This window comes from Plecotus auritus (assembly GCF_963455305.1).
Source record: "Plecotus auritus genome assembly, chromosome: 12".
NCBI lineage: Eukaryota > Metazoa > Chordata > Mammalia > Chiroptera > Vespertilionidae > Plecotus > Plecotus auritus.
The window spans coordinates 20,034,453-20,054,228 of NC_137778.1; the positions used below are offsets into that span (position 1 = coordinate 20,034,453).

The 19,776-nt window shown below is 43.7% G+C and overlaps 2 protein-coding genes across 2 annotated transcripts in view; one reads left to right on the forward strand and one right to left on the reverse strand.

The window, feature by feature from the left end:
• Positions 1-19,776, reverse strand: part of RGSL1 (regulator of G protein signaling like 1) — a 61,584-nt gene that overhangs the window by 5,004 nt on the left and 36,804 nt on the right. The window lies entirely within an intron of this gene.
• RNASEL (ribonuclease L) lies at positions 149-12,643 on the forward strand. The gene is made up of 7 exons (XM_080647948.1): positions 149-215; positions 2,784-4,413; positions 6,053-6,138; positions 7,332-7,537; positions 8,049-8,208; positions 10,696-10,832; positions 11,927-12,643. The coding sequence occupies exons 2-7, from the start codon at positions 2,940-2,942 to the stop codon at positions 12,105-12,107; spliced, it is 2,244 nt and encodes a 747-aa protein (XP_080504074.1). The 5' UTR covers positions 149-215; positions 2,784-2,939; the 3' UTR covers positions 12,108-12,643.

A 19,776-nucleotide genomic window follows, 5' to 3' on the forward strand; every position in this document is an offset into this window, starting at 1 on the left:
AAAGCCCTCCCTGCACAGGCTCCGCCTTCCAGAGGGGGTGGAGGTGTGCCAATCTACCCTCCGTAGCTCCCTGGTCACACCTTTCTTGGCTCCGCCCCCCATCCCGCCCTTACCGGCTCAGTGACTGACCGGAAGGAATTTTTTTTCTGCTGGCAACAGTATTTGAAGAGTAGGTGCTGACAGGAAGTAACAGAGGAGGCCACGGAGTTTAGAAGGTAAGATGAGCGGAAGCGGGAGAGCTGGAAAAGATTGAGAAGGTCTTTTCTTTGGAGGATTCTCTGGGCTTTGGGGACTGGAAGTGAAAGGGGTGTGGGACTTTGGGAGAGAAAGGAGAGGCAGAGGCACCCCAGGGCCCTTGAATCCTGAGAATGCCAAGGTTCTGCCACAATCCACACATTATTTACTCCAGTCGGCTCTGTTTACCAGGCACCTCCGGTCATATGGGGAAAATGAAACTGAAAGCGGGACGATGCCTTACCCTGCTTTTGTTGGGATGATCTATCCTCCACTCTGATTATTGCACTCAGGGTTTCTTTCCTTCTCTGCTTCTTTCCTGAGACTGGCCCCTCTCAGCTCTAACAGACACATTGGGATCAATGGTTTCGTTGCTGGGTGATTGTGCTTAGGCAGTACCATTGATTTAGACCTCAGAGGGTGGAGACTTTGAGGCAGTGGTGAGATAGCTGAAAAATGGTGGCTGTGTGAATTTGGAGCAGGTGCAGATATATTCAGATAACACTTTGGTGCAGTCTGATGCTTAAATTGGATCTAACTTGCTCTGTTCTGGTTGAGGGCAGTTGGACTAAAGTGACACTCCCAGGTCCCATGTGTGTAGTATGTTTATGTACATGGGTGGGGAGAATAGGATTCGTTGACATTTTTTGAAATAGACATAATTAGCTCCACCATTTACTGAATGCCTAATATTCGCCACACCCCCTACGTTAATACACTTTATACAGTTGACCATGCTTATTGTTGTTCCTCTTTGAGGGAACAGGAAATTGAGACTCAATAAGATAAGGTTTCACAATTAGGACAAAATCGTCTGAAGTTACACAGCCAGGGGCTCAAACTTAGATCTTGCTGAGGTTGAGTCTCCGCGCTTTACTACTCTAAACTCCTTGGAATAGGAGCACCCAGTGCACAGAGGAGGCGTGCACGGAGCCAGTGAATACACCGAGAGTGACCACCCTTCCTGTGATAAAGAAATGCAAAAAGCTACCTGTTGTTTTTTTTGTGTGTTTTTTTAAAATAAGAATTCTGCTTCTTAAATTTTTTTTAAGGAGACTATCTACTTGTAGTCAGAGTGTGTTTAAATGACATTGAAAGAAATTTATTAATATAGGTTGAGAATCCTAAAAAGATTCATATCCTTTGATTAGTCATTTAATTCTTTGAAATCTATCATAAGAACTCTATTATAAGATCTAGCATAAGAAAACAAGCTAAAGTAACATAAATTTGAAGCAACATTATTTAGAATTGTTTGAAAATTCTCATTTAAAACATCTTGTTTAAAAACTTGTTTAAAAATTTGCTTAATGCCGAAACCGGTTTGGCTCAGTGGATAGAGCGTCGGCCTGCGGACTGAAGGGTCCCGGGTTCAATTCCGGTCAAGGGCATGTACCTTGGTTGCGGGTACATCCTCAGTGGGTGGTGTGCAGGAGGCAGCTGATCGATGTTTCTCTCTCATCAATGTTTCTAGCTCTCTATCCCTCTCCCTTCCTCTCTGTAAAATATCAATAAAATATATTAAAAAAATTTGCTTAATACTAGGGAAATGAAACAACTGAGTGATGGTATATTACACAGTCATTAAAAATGTTTTAAAAGACTTTGTAATAACATAGAAAATTATTTATAATGTGCATTAAATGAAAGGAAGGATACAAAGTTACTTTACACAGCATGATCCCAACTATTTTTTAAATCTATAGAAATATTCTAAAATATTACCATTGTCTATTTCTGGGTAATGGGATTATAAAGTAATAGTTTTCATTTTTTGACTTTATATATGTATTAGTGGCCCGGTGCACAAAATTCATGCACAGAGCGGGGTGGGGGGTGTCCCTCAGCCCAGCCTGCACCCGCTCCAATCTGGGATCCCTCAGGGGATGTCCGACTGCTGGTTTAGGCCTGATCCCTGTGGATATCCCTCTCACAATCCAGGACCGCTGGCTCCTAATGGCTCACCTGCCTGCCTGCCTGATCGCCCCTAACCATTCTGCCTGATGGCCTGCTCACTCCCAACTTCCCCTCCCTGCTTGGCCTTCTTGCCCCCAACTGCCTCCCCTTGCCAGCCTGATCACCCCCAACTGCCCCCCTGCCTGCCCGCTTGCCCCCAACTGCCCCCCCCAACAGCCTGATCACCCCAACTGCCCCCCAGCTGGCATGATCACCCCCAACTGCACCCCTGCTGGCCTGCTCACCCCAACAGCCCCCCTGCCCCCGCCAGCCTGCTGGCATGCTTGTCCCCAACTGCCCCCCCCCCTCCAGTCTGATCACCCCCAACTCCCTCCCCTCCTGGCCTAATCACTCCTAACTACCTCTGCCTCAGCCCCGCCACCATGGCTTTGTCCGGAAGAACATCCGGAAGGTCTCCCAGTCTCATTAGAATATTACCCTTTTATTAGTATAGATATTTATGATATTATGTAATACAACATTCTATAATAAATAAGTAGGTGTGTTTTCAAAAAGTTGCTAGTAAAATTCATTTTTTTTCTAATTCAAATGTTTTCTATTATAAAATTACAAAATACCTCTTTTGTCTCCAGGTGTAATGTCAGAAGACTCCCAGGGTATTGTCCTTCCTCATACTGCTGATCTGTAGTCAGATAATCCTTATTTGACAGGAGTTTCTAGAGCTCCATGCTTCTTTGATCAAGTCCCAAGGAGATAAGTTTTCATTTTCTCAAAGGCAGAAAGTATTTATGATCATGGAGACCAGGGAGACCCAGGACAGACCCACACCCTCTGGCAATGGGGGGACTTCAGGGGACAACAATCATTTGTTGATAAATGCCGTTAAAGAAGAAGACATGGAGCTGGTCAAGCAATTGCTGGAAGGAGGGACTGATGTCAATTTCCAGGAAGAGGAATGGGGCTGGTCCCCTCTGCATAATGCAGTACAAATGAACAATGAGGACATGGTGGACCTTCTGCTTCGCTATGGTGCTAACCCTTGTCTGAGGAAGAGGAATGGGGCTACTCCCTTCATTGTCGCTGGGATTGTGGGAAATGTGAGGCTGCTCAAACTTTTCCTTTCAAAAGGTGCAGATATCAATGAGCGGGATCTTCATGGCTTCACAGCTTTCATGGAAGCTGCTGTGTATGGTAAGGTCGAAGCCTTAAGATTCCTGTATGAGAACGGAGCAGAAGTAAATTTAGGCCGAAAGACAATGGAGGACCAAGAGAAGCTTAAGAAAGGAGGGGCCACAGCTCTCATGGATGCTGCTAAGAAAGGACGGGTAGATGTCTTGAGGATCCTTCTCGAAGAGATGGGGGCAGATGTCAAAGCTCGTGACAACATGGGCAGAAATGCTTTGATCCATGCTCTTGTGAACTCTGATAACAGTAATGTGGAGGCCATCACTCGCCTTCTGTTGCACCATGGGGCCGATGTCAATGTGAGGGGAGAAAAAGGGAAGACACCCCTGATTCTTGCAGTGGAAAGGAAGCACTTGATTTTGGTACAGATGTTTCTGGAACAAAAACATACAGAGATTGACGACACAGACAGGGAGGGCAAAACAGCATTGCTGTGGGCTGTCGAACTCAATCTGGAGGAAATTGCCAAGTTGCTGTGTGACAAAGGAGCCAGCACGGATTGTGGGAACCTTGTTATGTTAGCGAGGCACAAGTACAACAGTTCCCTTGTAAAGCTTCTTCTCCATCATGGAGCCAGAAAAGATTATCACCCTCCCGCTGAAGACTGGGAGCCTCAGAGCTCACACTGGGGGCCGGCCCTGAAACATCTCCACAGGATATACCGCCCTATGATCGGCAGACTCAAGATCTTTAGGGATGAAGAATATAAAATCGCTGACAGCTCAGAAGGAGGCATCTACCTGGGGTTCTATGACGAGCAAGAGGTAGCTGTGAAGCGATTTTCTGAAGACAGCAGTCGTGGACAAAAGGAAGTCTCCTGTCTGCAGAGCATCCGCGGGAACAGTAACTTGGTGACATTCTACGGGCATGAGGTCCACAGGGGCTGTCTGTATGTGTGCACCTCCCTCTGCGAGCAGACACTGGAGAGGCATTTGGCCGAGCGCAGAGGGGAGGCTGTGGAAAACGAGGAAGATGAGTTTAGCCGAAACATCCTCTTATCTATATTTAAGGCCGTGGAGTGTATGCTGTCATGTGGATACACTCACCAGGATCTACAGCCACAAAACATCTTAATAGGTGAGTCTCCAGTCGTCTCTTAGAAATTGTGGGGTCCTTGTTGACAAAAGGAAAGCATTTTCATTGCAGATGGGAAAGGACTGGAGTAAATGTGGATTATTCAGTTTGAGGGTTAATGCAACAAAGTTGTAATTACAGTGCAGTCTCTCCTGCTCCCAGTTGTAACCCTTCCTCCGCATGGAGGTCATGGCTGCTAATGGAATACCAGCTAACCTCATCTTGCCTTTGGCAAGTACAAATATGAAGGTTTTGTCTTGGATGGAGCCAGCTCCAGATATTTGGATTCCCAGAATAGTCTTCAAGTCAGAGAATCCTGAAGGTGCATTCCTTCAGACAAGGTGGCAGTTACTGTGAAACTTAATGGCAAAACAGGTCAAAATTGGGGATGCCAAGACAAGATGCAATACAATGAAACAGATTCCAAGCAAGCACTCAAGTGGCTTAAACACATGAAGGGAATTTATCAGTTCTTATAACTGAAAACAATCTGAGGTTTATGATCTGCCCCCCATCTACCCCTTCAACCTCATCACAAGCCACTTTCTGACTTAATTCCTCCTCTCTGGGCCTTCTTTTTGTCATGGTGAAATTCTCCAGGTTCCTTTCTGTCTCAGGAATTCCTATCTAGAGTTCTCTCTTCCTCTCTTCTCCACTCTGCTCACCTACCCAGACTCTACTCATAAAGACGACTCCTCCCCATCCCAGCCATGTAACTCTTTTAGGAAAAGACACCTTCAGAACTTCCTGTCCTTTTGGCTAGCATTTTCAAATTGCAATTAATTTTATGTGTATCTGTAATTATTTGTCTCTTCACCCCAAGACCCTACACTCCCTAGGCCGAGACTGTGTTCCCCTTTTCACGGGCCCTTTCCCTTCACTAAACACTTGTTGAATAATTTGATGGATTTCCACACAGGATGTCTACGTTTACAATAAAAGGGGCTCTAGAAGCACACAGCTGCTCTGGCCATCATTTATATGGGGCTGCCCAGCCTTCCTTCTCAGAGTCCATGAAGCAAAAATCAGGAGCCACCTCTTCGATGACAAATCACTGACTTGCCCTCCTGTCATCTTGTTCCTGACCATTCTCATCCCTGCATCCCTCTTTCTGAGGACTCAGGGGTTTCCTTCAAGGAAGAAAGATTCTGAAGAGGGCAAGGAGGCAGTGACTCAGCATAAGCACAGGGTGGATCCATGGTAACTGATGACAGTGTCACAGTGGGCTAGGTTATGGAGCAGTATGATAAGGTGGCCTTGGGTTTGGAGCCTTGTGGCTAGTTGTTCTTTAGCGATAGGATGCAACCTTAACTCTGCCAACAGCTCCTTTACAAATCTCTGCTCTTTACCCCCAGGAATTGCATGAATGGGGTGCTGGTTAAATGTCTCCTCATCCTTCCCCACCCCCTGGCTTGGAAAAAATAAAATATAAGACTTGCTATTGGCAGATGCTTCATAGGTCAAATGACACAGGGCACATGTGTGTTTTGAGGAACAAACAGCAATGCAGACGTAAGTTTTATTACTGCCTTCTTTAGAGATGATGGATTGCCCACTGGGTTACATATTTATTTAAGTGAATTACTCACAGCATGGAGAATGAGGATTTTCAATGCACCACTCTCTACAAACTATTCCTTAGATTCCAAGAATGCTGTTCGTGTGGCAGATTTTGATAAAAGCATCAAGTGGGCTGAAGAGCCAGAACAAGTCATGAGCGATCTAGAGGTAATTTCTGGGGTCGGCTAACTTTTCCATCTCTCTGCTTCCTTATTCATTCATTATCCTATATTCTATGGCAAATTAGAGAACATCCCTATTTTAACCAGGAAGGAAAGAACTTTCAAGGCATTCCCTCAGTGCTCACTGCTGTCACTCCCTTGCATTTCCCTAGGCTGGTGTGGATTGGTTGTTGCTGTGGCTTCTTTCTGTGTCTTTTTAGATCTCTTTCTTTCTCCACTAGTTACATAAGTAAATAAATTGAGCATTCTCAAATCACTTCTAGGAGGTATCTCCAAAACAGCTCCAGAATTCCCGTAGGAGGTATTTTCTGCCTAAGGACAAAGTAAATAAGATGTCTTTTCCCACTCCATTCAAACTCCAAAGAGGGCCAGATTCTAAGGCTCTCAAAAACACCGGGGTGGGATCCCCAGCTCGAAAGAGACTAAGTTTGGCTAAAAAGGTGAAGATCCTGGAATAACTGGTTCTCCTGAGTAGAGACAGAGCCTGGCCTCTGAAGACCAAAGCTCCCCATTGATTCCAATCGGGTCAGGGCAGATCTCTCCTGGAGAGTCTCCAGGGTGTTGAACTTTCACCCCAATGGACCAGGGCTCTTCATCCCTGGGTCTGGCCTTGGTGGTTCAATGGCTCCAGATTTCAGCTCCTTCCCTGATTGGTGTCTTGCCTGATGCAGGCATTCCGATGCTGGCCTCCTTCTTGGCTTTTCCTCCCTGTCGTGGCCTAACCCCTGGGCCCATCACTATATCCTGCTGTACCTGGCCTGGCTCCTTTACCTGCTGCCTGACATAGCCCCAACCCAAAGTCCCAGTTCCCAGCTCCTGGCATCCCCCCCACCCCACCCCCTGCCCAGTTTAAAACCTTATCCCTTTCTCATGTTTATCTAACTTCTATCCATACTTTGAGGTCCAGCTCAAATCCCTCTTTCTCCAGGTAGTCTGTCTTGGCAACTCTGGCCCAGGATTAGCTTTTCCTCCTTATAAACCTGAACTGTGAGGACTACATACTGCCTGGAAAAGTTCTCTATGCATAAACCTGTGTCTTCTCTTCCTAACCAGTCTGTGGACTCCTTAAGATTCCTCCCATTTTCCATTTGCCCCTAGCCTGTACCATACGCTCCAAAGTTACCCAACTAGAGTGATCATGCATAAGCAACTTTGGCTTGATTGCTGGTTTTGGTGCAGGCCCTTGGACGGCTGGTCCTATATGTGGTAAGGAAGGGAGACATCCCTTTTGAGACGCTGAAGACTCAAAGCAATGAAGAAGTGATTACATTGTCTCCAAACGAAGAAATTCAGAACCTCATTCAGCAGCTGTTCTGTCCTGGGGAAAATAAAGAGAACCTTCTGAGTGACCTGCTGGGTCATCCTTTCTTCTGGAGCTGGGAGAGGTAAGTAAAACTTAAGTGTATGTCACAGGCCCCCTGCATGGAGACAGTGAGTGCATTAGTCAGGGTTCTCTAGAGAAACAGACCAATAGGAAATATATATAACACTGGAGAGGACAATCTGCTTTACTGAGCCCACTGATTTCAACGCCAATCTCATCTGGAAACACCCTCACAAACAGCCAGAATACTGTTTAGTCTGGGCACCCTGTGACTAGTCAGGTTAACCATCACAGTGAGGTGGTGTGGGTGGGAGTCAGGCTGAGAATCAGCAGATCCACCTGGGCATTTCCTGGCTGTGTGTCCTTGGAGTGGTGACTTAACCTCTCTGGTTTCTGTTTCTCTTTTCTGAAGAATAGGGAGAGAGAAACAGAGAGATACCTGTCTCTCCCATCATGCAGAATTTTTAAAGACATAGTTTTATTATTTCTATTAAAACCAAAAATCTAACAGTTTTGTCTTTCTGGAAAGAGTGGGAAGGATGGAGTGACCATGATAATTCTGTCATCCTCAGCCGCTATAGGACCCTTAGGAATGTGGGAAATGAATCCGACATCAAAAAGAAAAAAAAAATCAAAAAGCCAATAAAACAGAACCAAGAACTCAGTATCCTCCAACTACTGCAACCTGGACCATTAGAACCTTCCAGAAGTTTTGATAAGTGGATCTCTGAGGTATGAACAATTCCTACAGTCTGGGGGTTATTTAAGGAATAAGAAGCTGTGTAATGTTTTATCATAGTTTTTCTTTTTGATATACTGTTGGCCTGGCCCAACCAAAAAGTGAAAGAAAGGATTTCCCTTTTCTTCCTCCCCATCCTAGTCCCCTCTACCTTTTGGGTCTCTGCCCTCCCACGCCCACCCTTGTCGAGGCCAAGCCTTCCTAACAGACTCTCATCTAGGCTCCTCTTTAGGATAGTCTTGTCCCAGCCATGAGCCTTTGCTTTTTCTGTGGCTCTTTCCCTCAAGACTTATTTTCTAAGACGGTCCTGGCTAATGATCCTATTGCCATGGTAACAAGAGCAGCTGACTAGATAAGGCTTAATCCAGAGGAAGTGCTCCACCATGAGGCCTTTCAGTCCAGGGCCTCTGCTGCCTGTGAACAGCCCAGCTCTGAGGATCCACGTAACAGACCTACATTGTGCCCGAGAAAGCAGACTATGAAGAGGAGATGATCTTTCAAATTCCTCCTCTTCAAGAAAAGGTCCACCTAACTTGAACTAAATACAGTGGAACATCAAAATAAATCAGCATATTGATCTAGTGAGTACTATCAGAACTTTCATTATTATTAATTAGCACACATCCAACAAGTACTAGGTATGTGCTAGGCCCATAAGAAGTCATGAGTATACAAAGCAGAGTATGGCATGTAGGGCCGGGAGACTCAGAAACGATGGCTATATGATACATGCTGGGCGCCCAGAGACAGGTACAAAGCACTATGGGAGAATCCATAATCCTGAGGTCTTTGACTGAGACCAGCAGCTTCCCTATCTTAGGCCAATCTAGGACTCTGCTTCTCCCACACCTCTTTGTTTCTGGGTCTCATTAGGCTTTCCTTCCCTCACTTGACTCTAGATTTCACATCACAGTCATAAATGTCAGCTTAATGTTCATTTTTCCTGCTATCCATTAAGTTCCATGAGGGCAGAGACCATCCGTTATCTTGTCTGTTATTTTATTCCTGGCATGAAGTAGGTGTGCCATGACTATTTTCCAAATGAATATCTATAAAACTTCAGCTGAGACTTAAAACTCATAGAAACAGAAATGAGAAACCAGAGCAGATGATAGTTATAGCTAATGACTATGTAGTGCTGACTGCATGGCAGCTACAGTCGTGAAAACTTCTGTGAGTTACCATAGTTAATCCTTATAACAACCTCTGAGGCAAATATCTCCATTTTGCAGGTGAGCAAACTGAGGCACAGACAGTTTTTCCAAAGGCAGAGAGCCAGTAAGGGGTACAGCAGGTTTTGAAGCTGGGCAGTTTGGTGGCGGAACCTACACACTAAAGCCACTCACTGCACAACACTATGATGCCATCAGGCCCACCCAGCCATTTAGTTGCTTGGGAAATTGAGGCTCCCATAATACCCAGGACTGGCAAGGCAGAGATTGGCAGAGTTGGGAAGAGAACCCTATTATTTCGTTCCCTAATTCATTAGTTGTTTCCCCTAAATTGCATTGACTTGTATTTAATTTTTATGAGCTTCAGGCCTTATCTTTTAATTTCCATTTTAGATTTTTTTTTTTTCCTGTTGATTCTTGTGGTTTGCCCATTTTCATGGTCGTACAATCAGTTTTTGGCAGCTCAAGTCCAGAGCCAAGTTTCCTGGTGTATATTCCTGCCTTCCTTCCCCATCCTGCCACATACATGTGGCTTAGCATTTCCCACGTGTGCTCCATACATAGTACACGTGGGCAGTCTCAACAAGTCTTCTCTAGCCGTGGTCCAGGTACCACTCACGCTTCCTAAGGGACCTATGGCCTCATGGTTGTTGCGTCTTGTTCCCTTATTCCAAACTCTTTCTAAATATGAAGCCATCTACAAGGGTGCCAGCACAAAGAGGGAGGCATTACTATGACAGAAGTTGCCCTGGGACACCTAGAGGCAAAGAGAAATATGTAACCCCTTTGGAAATACAATTCAAAAGAAAAAAAGAAACAAAAACAACCATGATCATTTTGGAAGGGTGGCCACAAGGATAAAAGTACAGTATAGTATAATGAGAACATCTCCTAACATAGTGGCCAAAGATTTTCTAAACCATGTGTTAATATATTTAACTAGAGGCCCAGTGCACGAAATTCGTGCACAGGTAGGGTCCCTAGGCCTGGCCAGTGATCAGGGCCCATTGGGGCCTTCCAGCTGCCAGCAAGGTGGTTGGTGCACGTCATAGCGAGTGATCGAACTCCCGGTCACCTGGTCAAACTCCCGAGGGGACAATTTGCATATTAGACATATATATATATATATATATATTTCTTATGAAAACAACTCCAAAACAAATTTAGTTACCGAATCCCATATCCAACACAACTATCATTACCACTGCTTTTTTAATAGTAGTGATTTTGACACATATTCAAATTTGTATGTTGCCAGGATTTATTTTGCATTGCTACCACATTTTTGTGAAATGTTTTGTTGTTTAGATTGACAAAGACATTGTGGAAGGAATGAATTCGTTTTATATAAAAAAACCCTATTTAAAATATCAGGACACTGTGGGTGATTTGCTAAGGTTCATCCGGAATTTGGGGGAACACATTGATGAAGAAAAGAATGAACAGTAAGTATTGTTTTCTTTCCTGTAAGACATATTTGAAATGAGAAGATCTAAAAATCCAGTTCTGAACTTATACCTGCTATTTGATGGGAAGAGCACAATTAATTTTGATGAAAGAAAAGTAACTCCTCCCCTGTGTTGGGAAAAGGGCCATTACATGGGCCTTATAATGAATGATGGACATGACTAGCAGGCTTCCATCTTTCTTCTTTTTTTTTTTGTAAAAAAAATATTTTTATTGATTTTCAGAGAGGAAGGGAGAGGGAGAGAGAGAGAGAAACATCAATGATGAGAGAGAACCATGGATTGGCTGCCTCCTGCACACCCCCTACTGGAGATTGAGCCTGCAACCCAAGCATGTGCCCCTGACCAGTATTGAGCCGTGGATCCTTCAGTCCGCAGGCCGACACTCTATCCACTGAGCCAAACTGGTTAGGGCTCATCTTCTTTCTTAACTTCTGCTGAGTCCCATTGAACAGCAGGCTAGTGACTCCCTTGTGGAACCACAGTGGACTGGGCAGCTGGGTAAAGTGAATGTAACATTGTAAAAATCTAGGAAGTAGCCCCATGTTAGTTAAATCAGCGTTTGCTACCAAAAACGTTAGCTGCAAACTCATTAAAGAACACAACCACCAACAACTTGCCATTTCTAGGGCTCTTTAGGATTTTGAAAATGTAGATAAGGAATTGTGGAATTGTATTATGTCTATTTCATGGATGATAAAACTGAGGTTCACAAATATCACATTGCCAAAGTTCACACAATTAGTTGAGAAGTCAGGAGATGACTCTTGCTCTGTCAGATTCCCGAGTCCTTATTCACCTAAAGGCCTGATGCATGAAATTCGTGCAAGGGGCTCGGGCCCCTGCCGCCACAGCAGCTGCCTCTACTCTGGCCCCCGCCCACCTTGGTGGCTGTCTCGGCTCTCACAGCCCCGGCTTCATCTGGAAGGTCATCCAGAAGGATGTCTGGTCTAATTAGCATATTATGATTTTATTATTATAAGATCTTGGGAGCACAATGATCTCCAGGCCATGTTCTATAAAGGGGGAAGAATTGGGAACATGCCTGCCAAAATATTTTCATTTCATTTCAGGATGAAGTCGAAAATTCAAGACCCTGCCCGGTATTTTCAGGAGAAATTCCCCGATCTGGTCATCTACGTCTATATGAGACTACAGAACACAGAATATGCAAAGCATTTCCCCAAAATTCACAATGCACACAGACCCCAGTGTGATGGGGGCAATGGTGGTCAGCAGGCTAGCCGGCTCTGAGTGCCGACTGAGCCTTCTGAGGTCCTTATTAGCTGTGTGATCCAGGGCAAATCACAGCTCTCTGGGTCTCTTAACCAACCTGGTTGCTTGTGAGGGATGAGTTGGATGGATAATGTCAGTTCCTGGCAATGTGTCAGGCAGTCCCTACATGTTTATATATATAAAAAAATATGTGCTCAGATTACCCTGGTGCTTTTTTGGGGATAAAGATTAGAAGCAGGAGCCAGGGGGCATCCTGCTGAAATTCCTCTTGTCTGTTGCACTGAAGGAGTACCTAGACCTCTAATACTGTATGCTTTACATCAGTGGTCGGCAAACTGCGGCTCGCGAGCCGCAGTTTGCTGCTCTGTTGACTAATGAGTTTGCCAACCACTGCTTTACATCAACTACCTCATGTAATTATCCTAATGATCTTGCAGCATGGGTTAATATCCCCATTTGAGAACTGATGAACTTGAGACTCAAAGCGTTTGAACTACTTGTCCCAGATCATACAACTTGTACAGAGCACTGAATAAATGGATGTGGTGTTGTTACCTCTCACTTAAGCATCTTAGAATTACTAGCCCAGGGATCATTCTGTAAGACCTAAAAGAAATATATCAAAGGGGCTCCAGGTGGCTCGCTCATTCATTCATTCATTCATTCACTCACTCACTCATTCAGCACAGTATAAGTCAAGGCACTGATATTTTTTAAAATTTCATTCCTTCTAGAACCACCTGCACTGGTTCTATGACCTTAAGGTTTTTATGACCCTAAGGCAGTAGCACTAACCCGGGGACAATTTTGCCTCTTTGGGGCCGTTTGGTAGTGTCTGGAAGTTTTTGGTTGTCAAAGCTGGGGGACAGGGAATGTTACTGGCACTTAGTAGACAGAAGTCAGGGATCCTGCCAAACATTCTACAGTGCACAGGAGAGCCCCCCCAACAAAGAATTATCCAGCCTAAAATATCAGTGGGACTGAGGCTGAGAAACTCGGCCTTAAGGGGCTGGGATATTTTCAAACTGGCTCAGGCCCCAGGACCATGGAGTCTGTGGGTCGTCTCACACAGGAGTGACTTGGATTTGTTTTTTGCTTTTGGATCTGGAGTGAGCCAATTCCAGTGTCACCTCCTCAGAAGTCCTCTGAACACCCTCGCTGAGTGCTCTACACCCCAGTCTGAGTGCTCTTTCTGGCTCTTTAGCACCCAGAGCCACATGGGAGCACGCTTCTCTTCACCCTGAGCATGTTTCTTCTGCTCAGGAATCTAAGCTCTTTAGGGCCAGTGATATATACAGGGTGGGGAAAGTAGGTTTACAGCTGTATGTGAAGCAGTTTATTCTTGTATTGTTGTCTATTAATTACATTCTTTGCCATACAACTGTAAACCTATTTTTGCCCCACCCTGTGTGTGTGTGTATGTATGTATATATATATATATATATATATATATATATATATATATACATACACACACACACATATATATACACAAATATATAAATATACATATTTTAATTTATATCATTACTGCCTAGCAAAGTGTCTGCCACAAGGTAATGTTCAATAAAAATTCATTCAGAAATGAATGAACCATCGTCATATATGAGTAACAACACTACCTTATATTTTTATGATGCTTTATAATTTCTAAATTAAACCTGCCTATTTTATCTCGTAGTTTTCAAAACAATCCTGGCAGGCCAGTGTGATCCTCTTTTTTCAGATGAGGAAATGAAGGTCAGAGACAAGGTGACTCAGTCTAATACACAGCTGGGAAGTGTCACCGTCTTGATTTGAACTGATTTCTGGCAGTAAGTCTGCCGTTCTTTTTACTTATCCTCCTCATGGGGGTAAAAATGGAGCTTTGCAATGGAAGGTGCAGGGAGAAACAGGATCTTGGGAACTTCCTGACGAGGAGGCAGTCTCAAATGGGTGTCACCAGATGAAACTAAGATGTGCTTGAAGAAACACACTTAGGGCTTTTGTTTAAGGTTTTAGGAGTAACAAGATTGTGTTAGGTTTTAAAATTAAGCTTTGATTTTCTGATTTGTAGAGAGTATGGATATGTCAGTCATTTCTATCATTATGCCAAGCTGGCTTCCTCCTTTTTAATTCTTATCTAGATATTTTTTATTAACTTTAAAGAACTGTTCACATTTAGAATTACAAAGGTATTTAGTAGAAGGCTTGAACTGATATGTAAAAGAGACAGCAATTCTGCATTGGTGTGTGGCCTCACCACCTTGCCCACTTGAAGAAGACAGCTGCACTCCAGGGTTCTGAAGTCACCTGTCCATGGGATATTTTTTTCTTGGTACTGCACTTCTGCCCACTTCTGCTCTGGACTGGAAGTCACCTGATCCACGCACACCCTCATCCCCATGGTAACTGATTTGCATTTAGGAGGCCCTGGAAGGCACGAGTGACCCCAAAAGTAGCTTCCTTCTCACCCCTGGAATTACAGCCCAGGCCTTCTTGGCTGACTGGCATTTCCCTGATGCCCTTTGGAGCAACATGGATGACTAGTGAGTGGGAAATTTGTGAAGACTGCCCCCACCCCCCAAAAAAATTGGTCTGTCTTTTATGCTGGCACACATGGTAAATATGAGCCCCCAGAGGGCAGTTTATTTGCTACTGTCCTGAATCTGTGTCCTCAATTTGCTACTCTACTCTGGTGACATAAAGTGAGGAACTAGATCATGGTCCTCCAAGGTGAAGTTCTACTAGCCCCCAGGTAAGAATAGCACCCATCCTGCCCCTTCCCCCTAGTCAGGTGTGTAATGCCCGTTCACAGATACAGTACAGATTCAGACATGTTCAGTGATTGGCCCAGTGCTACCCAGCCAATGACAAAGCCAGGGTCTTTCCACACTTTAGCTAAGATTCTTGTATATTATTGGATGAGAAGTAAATCAAAAGCAAAACAAAACTTGTAGGGTGTGAGTTTTCTTTGAAATAAATGAAGTGGGTCTAAAGTAACCAAAATCAACATAAAATTGAACTTTAAGACAAAAGCCAATTTTTGAAAAGAGTAATAAAACTTATTATAAGAAGATTAGTAGTAGTGTCCTATTAAAAAATCTAGTTTATATTATTTGATAAATACTATGGGGACAACAGAAATAAAAAAAAAGCCATACTCCCATTATGATAATAAACTTTAAAATTTCCACATTTCATCTCAGAGTTTGTTTGTATGCACAGGAGAGTTTTGGATAATTGACACCTAGTGTTTTATTTCATTCTGATGCTGTTTTTTATTGATTATATTAAAAATATGTCATATTGATTTATTGTAATTTTTAAATGATTGTTTAATGCTCTATCAAGTTAAGATTTCAAAGATTGTTTAAACATTTCTTTCTGCTTGTATTGTTAGTTTGCTTTCTCTTAGTAATATAAACAACTTTCCAAGGAGCTGCTTTAAGCATATAACTTCATCCTTTAATAAATAAAAAATTATAGTTGATACTTGAAATATGTGAGATTTGCATTTGTCTGTATATTTAATTTTAGTTCGTTGCTGGAAAATTAATTTTAGAGAAGAAGAAAATAAATGCTACTGTGTAATCTCAAAACTTAGAATAATTGCTATTAAACTTCTGGTTTTTAAAGATGCATGTTCATAACATAATTATTGGGAGTTATATATATGTATGCTACTAATGATAGTAAATGGAAAATTAGAAAAATAACAAATCCAAAGTAAGCAGAAAAATATAAATAAGAATCAGAGCCAAAATCAATGAAATTGAAAACAGAAAGTCAATAGAGAAAATCAATGAAACCAAAAACTGGTTCTTTGAAAAGATCCATAATATCAGTAAGCCTCTAGCCACGCTATTAAGAAAAACAGAGAGAGAACACAAGTTATTTATACCAGAAATGGAAGAGGGGACATCAGTATAGATCCCATGGACATTAAAAAGATACTAAAGGAATACTATGGACAGCTCTATGCCATTACTTTGATAACCCAGATGAAATGGACCAATTTCTTGCAAGACACAATTTTCCAGTATTCACATAAGAGAAAACAGACAATCTAAATAGGCCTATATCTGCTAAAGAAATTCAATCAATAAGTAACAACTCTACAAAGCAGAAATCATCAAGCCCAAATGGGTTACCTGGTGAATTCAACAAAACATTTAAGGAGTGTGGTTTTCTTTTCTTACCATGTCTTTGTCTGGGTTTGGTGTTCGGGTAATGCTGGCCACAGAGAATGAGTTAAGAACAGGACCTCTGCTTCTATCCTCTGAAAGAGATATTTGAAAACTGGTATGTGGGTAGAATTAACAGGGAATCCATCTGGGCCTGATGAGCTCTGTTTCCGAAGGTTATTAATTATTGGGAAAACCAGAAAGAGAAGAAAGGAACCAAAAGAAATATTTGAAGCCAATAATGACTGAGAATTTCCCCCAAATTAATGCTAGACACAAAACCACAGATCCAGGAAGCTTAGAGAACACCGAGAAGAATAACCGCCACATCATACTCACACTGTGGAACATCAAAGATAAAGAAAAAATCTTGAAAGAAGCCAGAGGGACAGAGGGATGAAATGCCTCATCTATAGAGGAGTGCAGACAAGAATTACATTGAACTTCTCAGAAACCATGCAAGCAAGAAGCAAGAGATCTGACCTCTATACCTCCATTAGCTCGCCTGAAGAACAAGTCTTGCAATTCCTCTCTTCTGTCGCATACTAAGTGCTCAATGGGGGTCGCAAACATTTGAAAGCATCTGTTAGGGGTCAGGGAGTACATGTAATGGCACAGGAGGAAATCTTTTTATCCTCTATTAATCTTAAATATCTAACTCCTCCTACATACACATCAGGAATTAAATAGATTTGTGGATATCCTGGCCACTCAACCCCCATGAATCATGTATCTTGTTGGAGGAAATGCATTCAGAATTTCCCCAGGAATTAAATGTTCAACTACACCCCTACTGGTCTGGCGCTTTCTTCATGCTCTGGGAAGTTTAGGGAAGAGGTGGAAAGAAGGGCAGCCACTAATGTCCCTGCCCCTAACTCTGGGCCTGGTCCCATGCCTTGCATGTGGTCTATGTTATCTCATTAGTCTCCAAACAACCTTATGCGGTAGATATTCTCATCTCCATTTCACACACAAGGGTGTTTGGACTCAGGGGGTTAAGTCATTTGCTGATGATCATGAAGTTACTAAGGATTAAAGATGGGATTGCACGCCAATCTGCCTCATGGAAAACTTGGCTCTGAAGGAAAGGCAGCAGGGCCTCCTGGCCTGGACTCTGTGGGTCAGGAGAGGGCCCATGTGTCAATGTCTCTGAATGAGACCGACTGGCCCTTGGTCTTGATCCAGGATGGGAAGTAAATGTTTCCGCTAATCTCTTAAATTGAAAATGACTTGTGGATCCCTCTGGGGAGCAGCATATTGTTGCTTGTGCCCTTCTCTTAAAGAAGAGGACAGGAGGCCCCCCCGATTGTGAATGTGGACATGCTTTATTCTGATTCATGGTCTGCAGCCCCGGTTGAGGTGTGGGGGTGGGGATGGGCACCCCGAGGTGCTGCACATGAGCTGCTCCTGCCTCTGGGGTGACACCTGGATCAGTTGGAGGCACTCAAAATGAGGGACAGATGTCTTTTCATACTTCTGTAGAAAGAGGGGCGATCTCATGTCACTCCCTGACACACGAAATTGAAAAGGCTCCTGAAGGTGGAAGGCAGGTCTCGCTCAGTCTCTCTTTTGTTTTCCTCTGCCTCTTTCTGTCACTCTTTGGTCTGAATGGGTCGTATGAGCTTCCTGAAAAACCAGAAAGTTCTTCAAGCATCCAGAATGACTGGAACAAGAAAAATTGCATAAGGACAATTTGGTATTTCTTCTTTCTTGGGCTAGTCACAACTGTCATTGATTGCTGATTTGATTGTCTGGCACATGGCACTAATGACTGTGAAGCCAGCGTAACTGACGGTAAGGTCAGTGCAGATTCTGTTTTCTCCACTACATCCCCAGCACCTAGCGCAGTTCGTTTACTCATGCCTTCACTGTGTATTCATGGGGCAACTCTCATCTGCATGTCACTGTGGTCGGTGTTGGAGGCACAAAGAAAAAGAGGACGTGGTCTCTGCCCTACAAAGTCTACAGTGTAGCAGGTGATGCACGTGCACAAACAGGTGTCTCCAAAGGGGGTAAATACGCTGCAGAGACAAAGAGGAGATGATGAGAGGTGAGAGGAGACAACTAGGAGGTGTCACTGCTGTGATGTCTCTTCTCACCAGGTGGAGAAGAAAGGGCAGGGCATTCCAAGGATGGAATGCATGAGTGGGAGAGATAAAAGATGAACCTGGAAACCCAGACTGGGTCAAATTGTCAATGGTCTTATATATGCCACTAAGGAGTTGAGGCTTTTGCAAACAGGCAAAGAAAGGCCAGTAAGGAAACCAGACCTCAACACTATACCTGTAAAGGCCGAATTCTGCCAATATCCTGAATGAGTAAGGAAAGGAAGCAACCCCTAGAGCCCCCTGAAAGGAATGTAGTCTTGCCAATGACCCTGACACTAGCCTCATGCATCCCAGGTTAGACTTCTGACCTGCAGAACTATAAGGTAGTCCATTTGTGTTGTTTTAAGCCACTAAGATTTGGGCAATTGTTTGTGGTAGCAATAGAAAATGAATGCAGGGCCCAGAGTAGGCCAGCTTCCTTCCCTCTGTCCATGGCCTATTCTTTACCAGTAGATCCCTGTGGCCCCTATGGGTCTATTGTTGGGGTTCTCTTCTTCCCCTCCCATATTTTCTGTCTAAGGTAGACCTAGGACCTAAATATAATTTCAAGGGGGAAAGAAAAAGCTTAAAGCAAAGGTTGCAGGTTTCATTTAACCTGCTTAATATTACAAAATTTTAAATTTTCTCATTCTTCTTTTCCCGTTTTCCTTCTCTACCTTCATCCTTTCCTCCTCCCTCCTTTCTTTCCTTTTCCTTCATCTTTCACCTCCCTCCCTCTCTCCCTCCCTCCCTTCCTTTTTCTTTCTAAGTAAGCAGCTCTGGCAATTGTGGCTTGGCTGGCTGGCTGGCTGGAGCTGTCACTGTCCCCTTTGAGGTATGTTCTCCAGTTCACCAGTCTCTACCACTCCATTCTCTCTCATGGGTTGCTTTTCTCATTTGTATTACCCGTCCGCATTTTATAGGTGACTGGTTCTGTGACGCTAGTCTAAATCTGGTGTTAGAACATGCTAGACCTGGGATCGCTGAGGTGAGATGGTGTAAGAAATCAAAGGAAGCAATCAGCCAGACTCAAAGAGCAGAACGTCTTCCTATTCAGGGTGATCCTGCTAAGTGACATGAGGCCTCCAGTCCTGTCCGCCTATGGTCTTCCTGACCTGCCACCATCATAGCCTCACCCACACACTCTTACAGTCTCTCCCTGTGAGCCCTGTCCCAAATTGCAACATTTTTCATCCTTGGGAAAAGTCTAGGAGCTAAAGGACATCAGCATGGCAGGAAAGGTTGGCTGGAAACCTGAATGGATTCCCCAATAATCGTTCTAGTCTTTCCTTGTCCTGCAACCCAGGAAGTCAACAGGCCAACCTCTCCTCAAGTGTCTCAGGTGGTGAGCTCCTTCACAGCATGCCACCATCTTCCTCCTGATTTTCTTCAAAGGACAGAAAATGGGCCTAGTCACTCTAAACTATGATAACA

Coding starts and splice junctions, on each gene's coding strand:
- RNASEL (XM_080647948.1), top strand. CDS start 2,940: ATGATCATGGAGACCAGGGAGACCCAGGACAGACCCACACCCTCTGGC. Junction 8,209..10,695: donor TTGATAAGTGGATCTCTGAG/GTATGAACAATT, acceptor TTTGTTGTTTAG/ATTGACAAAGACATTGTGGA. Junction 10,833..11,926: donor GATGAAGAAAAGAATGAACA/GTAAGTATTGTT, acceptor ATTTCATTTCAG/GATGAAGTCGAAAATTCAAG.